This window comes from Grammomys surdaster, unplaced genomic scaffold, assembly GCF_004785775.1.
Source record: "Grammomys surdaster isolate TR1022 unplaced genomic scaffold, NIH_TR_1.0 126158, whole genome shotgun sequence".
NCBI lineage: Eukaryota > Metazoa > Chordata > Mammalia > Rodentia > Muridae > Grammomys > Grammomys surdaster.
The window spans coordinates 9,548,903-9,562,264 of record NW_021620966.1 but is presented as its reverse complement, the minus strand read 5'-3'; the positions used below and the strand labels follow the sequence as shown (position 1 = coordinate 9,562,264).

The 13,362-nt window shown below is 39.1% G+C and overlaps 1 protein-coding gene across 1 annotated transcript in view; it reads left to right on the top strand.

The window, feature by feature from the left end:
• The window catches only part of Mfsd14a (major facilitator superfamily domain containing 14A), a 31,436-nt gene that overhangs the window by 2,497 nt on the left and 15,577 nt on the right, over positions 1-13,362 (top strand). The window contains exons 2-4 of the mRNA XM_028757317.1: positions 8,630-8,725; positions 11,786-11,848; positions 12,332-12,459. Coding sequence (XP_028613150.1) covers positions 8,630-8,725; positions 11,786-11,848; positions 12,332-12,459 — 287 coding nt within the window. The remainder of the gene's footprint in view (positions 1-8,629; positions 8,726-11,785; positions 11,849-12,331; positions 12,460-13,362) is intronic.

Sequence of the window (13,362 nt, the reverse complement as noted above, 5' to 3'; positions counted from 1 at the left end):
GAGAGAGAGAGAGAGAGAGAGAGAGAGAGAGAGAGAGAGAGAGAGAGTGAGTGTGAGTTTTTTTTGTGAATGCATGTATGCGTTCAGTGTGATTGCCTGGTGCCTGAGGAGATCATCCTCTAGAACTTGAGTTACAGATGGTTATGAGCAGCCATGTGAGCGCTGAGAACCAGTTCTCTGCAAGAGCAGCAAGTGCTCACTCACAGTGGCTAAGCCACCTCTCCAGGTTCCGTTCTTAAGAACACTTGTACTGTCTCTTTTCATCATTGAATCCCACTAGGCCTCTAGTATGTGGGTGGGTAGATGAAGGAATAGGTTGTGGGGGCGGGGTGGGGAGTGTGTTTAGTTTTGAGATGACCTTGCTTTTCTACCTCTCTATATGTAAATTAGACTACTGTTGTGAACATTATGTTTTTATTTGATGTGTATGGATGTTTTGTCTTCATATATGTCTCATCATGTGCGTGCTGGGACTTTGGAGGCAAGAGGGCATCAGATCCCATGGAACTGGAGTTATAGTTGGTCGTTAGCCACCATATGGGTCCCAGAAATCAAACCAGGGTCCTGTGAAAGAGCTGCTAGCAGGTGGTCTTTACCACTGGTCATTTCTCCAGTCCTCTCCACACCAACCCATCTCCTTTCTTAAGGGAAAAATTAACGTTGGTTTCCTCTTGTGTGTTGTGTTCTGGATTATTGTAGAGTTATTGTTACTGGCATTACAGTTTGAGCCTTTAAAGACGTTATACCATTGGATTCTGTGGCAATCTTTGAACAGTATTTGACACAATTGATCAATGAGTAATCTGAGTGTCTTCTTTTTAGGGTTAATGTTCTTAGTTTGTTCAACCAATTTTAATACTGTTGAAACCAATAGTTGCTAGTGATTTGGCAAAAATTAGAGTAGATTTATAGTTATGAATTTAAAGAAATGAGTGCTTCTGAATGAGCTAGGTTAGTCAGTCGTAACTTACTTGTACTTCGTGTTGGGCGGCCAGTGCTCTGCCTGTGCTACTAATTCATTTTCCCTTGAACTTGTATTCAGTCTGCACTGAGGCCTCCATAAAGCTAATTTGTTGCATCTTTAAGTAGTTTAGAACAAAGGTAAATCAGATCAAGTTGTATGATGGTATGCATGAGAAGTTTTGTTGAGGTTGCTGGAAATAAACCCAGGTTTTCACAAGTGCTAAGCAAGCACTTTATGGGTGAGCCACAGTCCCCAGTGTGTATCAGGAGTTTTTAACCAGATAAGTTCACTCTAAAGTTTGCAAAATTTTTCTTGTTATAATTTTCTTGGCAGATTTTATTCCCCCCTTGATTTTTTTAAGTACTTAACTAAGTTTATTAAGCTAGAGGAAATATATTTAATATTTATACTTTATATTAAGGATATATTTATACAAATATAACAAGTAAAATAAATCACTATTTTGTTCTTGTGGAATAAATTAAGACTATGAAGTTATTTTTTTATATAGACATACAACTTTACCTTTTTAAAACTATTCATTGTCTTGTATCCATTACACGAAGCACTGAATTATTACATGAGGACATTTTTTCATTCAGTGTGTGATGTGCTTTGAGAGTAGCTCCCCATACTCCCCACCTTCCCTTTTGTGCCATCTCCTAAATCTTTGGTACACTAGACAATTTAATTCTACTTTCATGTCATAAATACATCCATAATTTTGTATATCTGTAAAAATAAGGAGTCACACATGAGAGAAAACATGGATTGTCTTCCTGGGACTCAACTAATTCACTTAATGTCTCCAGTTGTACCGATTTTTATGCAAATTGTATTAGTTGTTTTGTTTTGTTTAAATTTTTCAAGAGCAAGTTTCTCTGTGTAGCCCTGGCTGTCCTTTTGGACTGCACTATGTATACCAGACTGGCCTCAAACTCAGAGATCTACCTGCCTTTGCATCCCAAGTGCTGAGATTAAAGGTGTGTACTACTACCTAGCCATATTAGTTATTCTTTATGGGTGAAGAGAATTGTATTGCAGGTGTGTGTGTCTGTATGTATGTATGTATGTATGTTTTCTTTATCCGCTCCTCTGTTAAGGAGTAGGTAGACTCCAATAACTATTGTTGCAGTGAGCAGTGATGTGCAAATGTTTGTGGTATACTGATTTGGGATCCTTTGGGTATGCATTACCAAGAAGTGGTAGACCCGGGTCTTGTAGCAGATGTGTTTTTAGTGTTTTGAGACCCCTCCTACTGATGTCCATAGTGGTTGGAGTACCTTATATCCCCAGCAGCAGTGCATAAGGCTTCCCCTTTGCTGGCCTCCTAGCTGGCATTTGTTTTTTCCCTCTTAATGACTGTCTGGTTAAAGTGATGGGATTTCAGTGCAGTTTAAATTTGCGTTTCTCTTGTGAGACGGAACATTGTTTCATGTGTTTATTGAACATTATCTTCTGACCCCAACTTCATTTCATTTGCCCAGTTATTGATTGGGTTGTTTACTTTTTTAATTCTTTGTATAATCAGATGTATAGTTAGCAAGAATTTTCTCCCATTCTCTAGTCCACGCTTGCTGTACAGAAGCTTCTGAATTTCATGAAATCCCACTTGTCAATTCTTGACATTTTTTTCCTTCTGTGTTATTGATGTCTCTTTAAGAAAATCTTTGCCTGCTCCTCAGGTTCCACGGTTCTGGTATTTGATTCATTTTGAATTGATTTTCGAGCAAGGTGAGATCTAAGGATCTAGTTCATTCTTCCATATTTGGAACTCCAACACCATTAGTTAAAGAAGCTCTGCTTTCTCCAGTACATGTTTCTGTGCCTCTGTCAAAATTTAGGTGGCTGTAACTGTGTGGGTTTATTTCTGCCTTCTCCTTTCATTTCTGTTTAACTGCATGGCTGTTTGTTCCAATACCGTGCTGGTTTTTTTACTATGCCTCTGTCATATAGTTTGAGGTCATTGCTATGCCCTAACATTGGTCTTTCTGCTAATGATTACTTTGGATATTTTTTATTTATTTTTTCTTTTATTTTCTAGTTTGATGAATGACATTGGAATTTCGATGGGGATTGCATTGAATCTGTAGTTAGCTTTTTTGTAGGATGGTCATTTTCCAATATGCTTCTAATCTGTGAACACTCAATGTCATTCCCCCCCCCCCCCCCGTGTCCTCTCTCAATGTTTTCAAGTTTCATCATAGATTTCTTTTACTTCTTTAGTTATGTTTTCTCCAAGGCATTTGTTTATTTTTATGTGCATGAGTGTTTTACCTGAATGCACATCTGTGCCAGCATTTGTGGCTGGTGTCCTTGGAGACTAGAAAAGAACATGGATCTCCTGGGATTGGCATTCCAGATGGTCGTGAACCACTATGTGGGGGCTGGGATTTAAACCTGGGTCTTCTGCAAGAGCAGCTAGTGATCTTAACTTGCTGAGTCATCTCTATGGCCCCTAAATATTTATTTATTTTTAGACAGTTGTGAATGAGATTATTTTCCTAATTTTCTTCTCAGAGCATTTGTTATTTATGTATAGGAAGGTTACTAATTTTGTATGCTAATGAGAGTGTTTATTGGCACTTTATTGGAGTTTTGTCTTTAGGCTCTAATTTAAAGAATTATATAATCTGCAAGTAGGACGTTTGACTTTTCTCTTTCCTATTTGTATCCTTTTTGTTTATCCTAACTGCTCTAGCTAAGACTTCAAGTGCTATGTTGGATAAGTAAAGGAAGTAGACAGGCTTTTCTTGTTTCTGATTTTAATAGAAGTGTTTTTGAGTTTTCCCATGTTAGTAGTCTTTCTCAGATTTAAGAGCGGGTCTGTTTGAGAACAGCATAAGTAACTGTAGACTAAGTTACCTACTGTATGTTAAATTATGTCTGTAATTTGCCAACCACCATTTTACCTGTGAAAGTAATGGTGGTATTGGTGAATTTGCTTCTGAAGGGTCTTACATAGCAGTAAAAGTGTTAGCTCTAAGCTTTAGTGCACATAAAGGCATGGTTAAAGTCTCTAAGATTAGGAAGTAAAGTTGAGAATGTCTGCGTGCATCTCAAGTCAGAGCATTCTTGGGACAGTGAGGCAAGGAGATTGGGAAGTAGAGGAGTCTGGACTGCACTGCAAATTCCAATAGCTTGAACTATATGAAACCTTGTCTCAAAGAGACAGAGGAAAAGAAACATGGTTGGACCCAAAGCAACTTGTGCCATTTCAGAATACATCCTATATATTGTTAAATCATTGTCTTTTGTAATGAATATTAACTATAACACTACTGTTTAAGGATGTGAGCTACAGAGTTACTTACATGAGTTATATATTTCATTGAAATTTAATTTTTGTTAGATTTATTTAAAATACATGTGTTTATTTATTTAGATTTATTTATGCTTACTATATGTGTTTTGCTTGCTGTGTGCTCTGGTGCTTTTCTCAGAGGTCAGAGAGGGCATTGGATTCCCTGGAAGTGAAGTTACAGAATTACAGATGGTTGTGAGCCAGTGTGGGTAGTGGAACTATAATCCAGGTCCCCTGGAAGAGAAGCAAGTGTTCTTAACCGCTGACCCATCTCCCCAGCGCAAGTTCTCTTGGTTTTATAAGATCTTCATTGATTTTTTTAAATGTAGGCATGAGACTACACCTCTGAGAAGCTAGATAGTTCTTTGTACTAAATAAAATCACTTCATTATAGTGAATTCACAAATAAAGTCATTACACAGCAAGACCGAGGTGGCCACTTAAATGCTTGCCCAGCCCCTTACTGCACATCTCGTTGACTCTCAGTACATAAGAGTGAAGCCTGGGAGCTTCAACTAAGGTCTTACGCTTACCCATTGTTATTATTCTTTTTATACTTCCACTATCCGTTACAACATGACCATCGTTTTTATTGTAAGTTATGAGTGTCTGAGCAGGTGTTCCTGAGAATGTCATATGCATGTCTAGAGTTCAGAGGACAAGCTGCAGAACTCAGTTCTTCATCTTCCCATGGGTCCTGGGGACTGAATGCAGGCCTTGAGGTTTGTTGCCGCAGGTGTTTTTTTTACCAGCCGAACTCCATTACATTTGAATGCCCTAATTTACACGGAAAAAGAAAAGAATTATGACAATTGAAACTTGAAAAAACAGTAGTTTTCTGTCTCTTCTGCGCCTCCTGTCCTTTGCCTGCCTTTTGTTTCCTTGTCACACCCAGTGTCTCTCTTAGTCTCCTTCCTAATGCTACACTGTACTGACACTCACACATCCTCATACCAAAGAGATGGAAGGAAGCAGCCTAGAACCAGTCTGCTCATCAGCAGACGGGTAAAGGAAATGTGGTATAAGTACAAAGTGAAATATTTTATAAAGAAAAAATGGAATTATGAGATTTACAAAAAAATAGAAGGGCCCAGAAAATGTATTAAGTGAGGGTTACCCAAACTCGGGGTGGGGGTGGGGGGATGTGTGTGTGTGTGTGTGTGTGATATATAGTTGTGTATAGTAACTTAGGAAGATTGACCTTTTCTTTGGAGATAGGGTCTCATGTAGCCCAGGCTGGCCAGGAATTTCACTATGCAGATGAGGATGACTTTAAACTCCTGATCTTTTTTTTTTTTTTTAATTTTTTTAAAAATTGTTTCTTTCAAATGATGGAATTCTAGGAGTCTACCACTGTTCCAGACTACTCTAGAGACTTATTTTTTAAGTGACTGGGTGTGGTACAGTTTTATTTTCAGCACTCAGGAGGGAGGAACAGGTGGGTCTCTGTGAGTTCAGGGCCAGCCTGATCTACAAATCGAGTTCTAGGACAGCCAGGATTACACAGAAAAACCCTTGTCTTGGAAAACAAAACGAAGTTAATGTGTGTGAGTGTTTGACTTATATGTTTCTGTGGATCATGCAATTTTTTGCCCATTAAGGCTGTAAGAAGGTGTTGGATCTCCCACATTTGGAGTTAGAAACATTGGTAGCTTTCATATGGTTGCTAGGAATCGAATTACCTTAAAAAGTAGTTGCTATATTGTCTGCTAAATAAAATGTTCCCAGAGAAGAAGAGCACTATACCCCTTCCTCTTGCCTCTTTCACCACCTACTGTGGGGGATTGAACCTAGGGCCTCATATATATCAGGGCTGCTACCTCCTCCTTCCTCACTCTTTTCTTCCTGCTTTTAATGAGAACAGTCAGTGCCTAGACCCAGTCCCCAATGCTTTCTACTCCATATTTAAAAAAAAAAAAAAAAGGCCTTAGGATATTGCACAAGAGGAACTTTATGGACGCAAACATTTGTTAAACAGCCTTAAGGATATATATTTTCCCTTCATATCCTTGGGACTGGTTCTAAGCCCCCTCTTCCATGCCAGAAGACACTGATGCTCAAAAATGACATACTGTTTGTAAATAATAGATACACAGCCTTCTGAATTCTTTCTTCAGATTACTTGTAATATCTCGTGCAGTGCCACTGCTCTGTGACTGTTGGTAGACTGTATTTCCTAGGCAATGGTGACAGAACAGCTGTGCGTGTTCAGTAAGAACGTGGTTTTTGATGTGTAGTTGGTGGGATCTGCCGATGCAGTCTCTTGCTATAGAGTACCAGCTGGACTATCTTTGGGAGGTGTGTGGTACACAACACCTCCGTAGCTTATGCTTCAGTATTTGCTTCAAATAGGTATTTATGTGGATAAATTAGCAAGCTGTTTTCTTAGATTATGTATTTTGTTCAAACAAATATAGTTAAAATTACTGCTAAACATTTTAACCATGATGTCTGCCAAAAGTTGAAGATTATTGTAGCGTAATTTGTACTGCCAGAAGTTTGAAGTTGAAGTGAAATAAATAGCTTTTCTGAAGTAATATTCTGACAAGTACATATGATTTAAAATTTCAATTATTTAAAAGCAAAAAATTTCGTTAACATTGTTTCAATTTGGAAGTGTCAGTAGGAATAAGATTTAAGGGGCTAGAGAGATAGATGGCTCATTGGTTAAGAGCACTGACTGATCTTACAGAGGTCCTGAGTTCAGTTCCCAGCAATCACATGGTGGCTCACAACCATCTGTAATGGGATCCAATGCCTTCTTCTGGTATGTCTGAAGAGAGCAATGGTGTACTCATATACATAAAATAAATAAATAAATCTTTAAAAAACAAATAAGATTTAAGGATGGGAGGTATAGCTTGGTGGTAGAGCACTTGTCTAGCATATGTGGGGCCCTGGGTTTGACGCTCAGATGCTCAGAACTAGAGTTGGTACTTTTAGTTGCATCAAGATCCCTGAAATTGGTTTTGTCTTTTTGAAAGCAGATGTGGTTGCTTAAAACACAAGGTATAAAACAGTTAGGAAATTGATTATGTTAAATATTTTTTGTTAGAGATTATCTTAAAATAATGAGTGAGACACTAAGACCAGTCCTGAAGTTAGGCTCCATCCTAAATATTAATGACTGACTTTAGGTCACTATTTGTAAATTTCAGTTTTCTCTTTTTTTTTAACATGTTCAGTTTGTAGGCATTCGAAATGCAGCTTAGATTGGTGGAATAACTACATCTTTCCATTAATAATGGAATGTTGTTTAAACGTTTCTATTCAAGAGCTCTTTTCTCCTGAGGAACTTTTATGCATCCCTGGATATACAAGTATATAAAATAAGTATACAAATCAAACACTTACGGAAGTTGTTGTTTTCTGTAACTACATCTTTATTCTGTGTGAGCAGAAAGCACCATAGTTCATAGCACACTGTTGAGAGGCAGCATCACCCAGTGTACTAGCATCTGGTGTACTATTGGCCTTTCCTTAGCCCTTGATTACACTGCTGGCTGGGAGATATGGCTTACAGCTACTCCTCTGTGACATGAGAGTTTTGTGCTCTGTGTCACAAACCCTGGAAAGAAATCAAAATTTGCAAGCTGCTTTCTTCTGAATGTGTATTGCTTTTGTTCTGTTGTAAAGTTGGAAACAGTAAGTTGAGTCATTGTTAGTGCAGGTCAGTGTGGAGGCTACCCTCCGTCACCTAGCAACCACAGAACTGTTGTCAATAGGAATCCGGTTGTAGGTATTAGCCACTCTGGTATGCCTTAGGATACAGAGGATGGAGGGGTGGGGGTGGGTGACTTAGTTGTTATCCTTAAAGTAACATCCTGTGATGTGGCATCATTGCATGCCCTCCTGGGAGTTGCTTCCCCCATACGTCCACTTTAAAAAAGAAAGATTTATTTATTTTTATTTTATGTGTATGGCTGTTTTGCCTGTATGCATGTTTGCACCGCATGTGTGCCTGATGCCTGCAGAAGCCAAAAAAGGGTGTTGGATCCCATAGGACTGGAGTTCTAGATGGTTGTTGTAACCAGGATGTGGGTGCTGGAATCAGACGCAGGTCACTTGGAAGACTAACAAGCGCTGTTAACCTCTGAGCCATCTTTCTAGCCCCTGGAATTTATTCCTAACCAGTGTGTGTGCTAACTTGTTTTTGTTGTGTCAGAATACCTTAGATGTTTGAGTGCAAATCCTTAACTGAAAGACTAGAATTGGTTAGAGTCCAAACTGCAGTTTAGACTGACTGTCCCCATTGTTAGGTAATGTGTTGTTAATCAGTACGTGTTGACTATCTTCATCATTGTGAGTATTCAGGAGTACACTGTTACTTCTTTAACTTTTGAAAACATGTCTTTCTACAGCCTCAAGGAATAGGCTCCCCTAGTGTTTATCATGCAGTTATTGTCATCTTTTTGGAGTTCTTTGCTTGGGGACTACTGACAGCACCCACATTGGTGGTAAGTAATCTTTAACGTACATACCACTTTTTCTATAGCAGAAAAGATGGCCTGTTTTCCTTTCCATAGCTATCTGACACTAACTGGTCATTTCTTGGAAGTTGCCTGTACTTATTGCTATTGCTGCCTCTTGCAAGTATCCCTTACCTAGAGTGGTGGCTCAGGTGTGTGAATGGGCCTGTCATTGGATGTGTCCAAGCAGAGACTTAATCACCTCATTAGGTAGAGAGGAGGGACTTTTACACTGATAGGTTTAGGAAGGTGAAATTCAGGGTCCATATTACTCGACATAATGATTTTAAGATAAATTGCATAGCTCTGTTCTCCTAAGTCAACTTTCTTTCATTTGAGCTCAAGATCTACAAAGGCTAAAAGTGATGCTACCTATGTTTTCCTAGATTTGGAATCCATAGAAGTTTGTTTTACTGAACCAGCAGCTCAGGCGATGGATAATCTCCTCCTCTCAGTGCCAAAACAGAAAGTTAAAAGAGAGCCTCCTCTCGAGAGGGGTCTATATCTTGAAAGGAGTAACTAACTTACAGACTCTCAGAATAGAATTTTTTTAAAAAAATTATGTGTATGGGTATTTTGCCTTCCTGTGTATATGTCTACCATGTGCATGCCTGGTGCTTGCCCAGAGGTATCAGATCTCCTGGAAGTGGATTCACAGATAGTTCAGGGCCTCTAGAGAGCAGCTAGTGAGTGCTGTTAATCATTACATCTCCCCAGCCCCTAGAAGAGACGTGTAAAACAGTCTGCTTACTTGTGTGTATGGTCATAAGCTTGATCATTTTATACTCATGAGACTAAAGATTATTCATTAAAAAAAATCAAATGACCATGTAAGTAGATTGCAAGAATCTAACAATGTTCACAATCAATATTGTTTGGCAGATTTATCTACACCTACATAGTCATTGCTTTTTGTATATAAAATATTGGTGTTTAACGAGGTTACTTTGAATACACAGGTTACAATCATCCTCAAATAAGAAGTTCTTCTTTTTTCTTTTTTTAGTTTTTCCAGAGTTTCTCTTGTCGACCTGGCTATTGTGGAACTCACTCTGTAAACCAGGCTGGCCTTGAACTCAGAAACCCACCTGCCTCTGCCTCCCAAGTGCTGGGATTAAAGGCGTGCACCACCACCGTCCTGTTTTTCTTTATAATCTCATTTATTTAACGTTAGGATAGTTCTTTCAATAATATACTTAGTTATAAGAATGCCAATATGAATGCATTTTGATTGAGATCCTTTTCTTTTTAAAAAGTGCAGCTAATCTACCTACAATGTATCATTAGTTCTTCAGAATGTATATGATGTGCACTCTTGGCCCTTGAAGGGTTATCACTGTGCTGCCCAGGCTTACCTTGAACTCTGTAACCCTCCTGCCTCTGCTCACATAGGAGCTGGAATAGAAATGTGTTAAGTATGACATGAAGGTTTTCCTGTAATCCTACCCACTGTGTATCTAGGCATGACCAGAACATGTAGCTTCTTCTTGGCCTTTATCTCTGCCATTATGAGACTAAATCAAATAGAGACAATTAATTAGAATGTGTTGTTTGGTCAGTGATGTTTCCAAATTTTCTAGGCCTGTAAAATTGAACAAAAGAATCTAGGGCTTTTTCATGCAAGCTGGGTAAGTGCTCTGCCTCTGAATCATATTCATTCCCAGTCCTGATAAAGCTGTTAAACGACTGAAGTTGACACCTTTAGAGTGGTGCAGAATCCCTGCTGCAGTTCCTTGGGTCTTTAGTGTAACTAAGAGAAAGATGTCTCAGAAGCTGGAGAGAGAGCTTCATGGCTAAGAGCACTTGCTCATCATACAGCGGACCCTAGTTTGTTTCCCAGCACCTCTGTTGGGCAGTTCAAAACCATCTGCAGTTTCAGCTTCAGGAGACCCAATATTCTTTTCTGGCCTCCATAGATACTAACAAGTATGTGACACATACATACAAATAAAAACCCTTTTTAAACAACAAGAAAAAGATAACTCAAGCTAGACTTCCTTCCCTCCCTCCCCCCCCCCCCCCCCCCCCCCCTCCCTCCCTTCCTTCCTTCCTTCCTTCCTTCCGTCCTGGGGATTAGTATAGGACCTCATGCATGCTAATCAAGTACTCTAAAACCTCCAATTGTAACTGCTATTTTGAAACTAGATAATTATCCCCAACACATAAGAGAGAGCTGCCTTGTGCATGATAGGTTGCTTAGCGCTGTTGCTGACTTAGTAGATGCTAGTGGTACTTTCCCTCCTACTCCTCTCCAGGACGTCATCATAATAAAGCTTAAAGCTCACTTGCTTGGGAGCGACTGATTCAAAATCTTGGAATATTAATAAAATCAAACCAGAAAGATGCTCTTTTAAAAAAAAAAAAAAACATTCATGAGCTTCTTTAATTCACATTTTACTTGTTATGTTCCTCTTTCTTTCTGCTGGATGTAAATCCCAAGCAGGGCCCTGTCTACCAGGTGAGGGCTCTCCCTCCCACAGGGCCCTACTCCAGTCTTCTATGTCTCTCATGTTTATTTACAATGTCTATGTTTTCCCAGGTTTCTTGTCATTTGGCAAGAAGAGGAACTAAAGGAAAGGGGAGATTTCTTAGTCTTGCAAGATGTCATGAGTCCACTCGACAGTATTTCTTCCTCTCACGGTCCTTCTCCATTGTCAGAACAGGCAGTGTTCCTAGGAAGAAGCACTGCTTCCAAGCCAGGCGAGACCTCAGTTGTTCCATCTCTGAGAGCCCACAGCACTATGCTAATCTGGAAATCCATGTGAAATAAATCTAGACTGTATTATGAAAGGTTGTTTGAGCTTGGCGAGGAGGCCCACACCTTTAATCCCAGCACTTGGGAAGCAGAGGCAGATAGATCTCTGAATTCAAGGCCAGCCTGGTTTACAGAGCAAGTTCTAGGACAACCAGGACTACACAGAGAAACTCTGTCTTGAAAAAAAGAAAGGAAGGAGAGAAAAGAAAAACTGAGGTGGGGGGAGTTGTTTGAAAATGTTAATGTGGACATTTTACTGAGAGTAAAATGTAATGTGGTTTTTATTGTCTCAGGTATTGCATGAAACCTTCCCTAAACATACATTTTTGATGAATGGCCTAATTCAAGGAGTAAAGGTAAGGTTACTTCTGTGTGTGTGCACATATACACGTGTGTATATATGTATAGTTTTGTATGCTGATTACCTAATCCCTGAGGAATAAAGTTTTTATAACCAGATAGAGTATAGTTTGAGGTATTACTTAATTCTTTTTGGACTCTGGGTTTTATATAAGCTTTGACTTAGACTTGATAGTTCTTGTTTTATATTAAAATTCTCATTTAAGAGATCTTTCAGAATTGCTGCTTTAGTTCCTGTAGTTGGAAGTACATTAGCATTTCATATTTAATACTCAGGCAAAGGCCAGCCGATGATTTCCTTAGCAACCTAAAGACATTTTAAAACAATGTGTAGGGAAGAAATAAGTTACTCTTTATTGGAAACTAAATGATTTGTTTATCATAGAAGTAGAGTTGCTGTAAAGGTTTTTTGTTCCATCATAATGGCTGATTGCTGGCTCCTGCATGTTGAGCATCCTTTTCTACCATTGGATTTCTAGGGTTTGTTGTCGTTCCTCAGTGCCCCACTTATTGGTGCTCTTTCTGATGTTTGGGGCCGAAAATCCTTCTTGCTGCTAACAGTGTTTTTCACATGTGCCCCCATTCCTCTAATGAAGATCAGCCCATGGTATGTATATGTTCACCTCTATATTGCAATTAAGTAACTGTTTCTGCTGTTGCTTTCTTATTTTTTCTTTTTTTTTTAAAGAATTATTTATTCATTTTACATATATGAGTACACTGTAACTGTCTTTAGACACACCAGAAGAGGACATCAGATCCCATTAGAGATGGTCATGAGCCACCATGTGGTTGCTGGGAATTGAACTCAGGACCTGTGGAAGAGCAGTCACTGCTCTTAACCGCTGAGCCATCTCTCCAGCCCCCTGCTGTTGTTTTCTTAATGCTTCTTTATTTCTTGTACTTTTCTTGGACAGTTTGCTCATCTGTTTAGATTTAATTTTATTCTTTAGTATATTTTTTCTTTGATACAGATAAGAAGGCTCAAGGGGGGTAAAAACAAGCATCTGAGTAATGTTGATGAGAGTTTGGAATTAGATGCTGTTGTTAGAAGCATCTAGACTGCAAGCAAACCTGCTTTTGGATTTCATGGCCCAAATTTCAGAACAATTCTTTAGAAACTGGAGACCTGTGCTGACTTCTATTTTCTTAAATAGGGATTTTGTACAGCTCATCCCTGTCTATATTCATTAGGAATGGATTTATTAAAAGGCTCAAAATGATACTTGCTCAAAATCTGTTTATTCCTTTTCATATAAAAGATTCTGGAGTTCAGCAGTCTAGAGCCTGAGTATAAGTTGTAGTGACCTGGACTCTACTCTGCCACCCCTCCCCCTCCCTTTGCAGCCACCTCAGCATTACCGAAGCCCCAGCTGTCCTGTCAGCTTTAGGTGAACGACAGAAAGGGTGACTACAAACTTTGCTGGCTTTTGATGTGTTCTGTTTTGTTTTTCTTTGTTTTTACAGCAAGCTCTTGTTGTGTAGCACACACTGGGCTTGACTTCTGAAT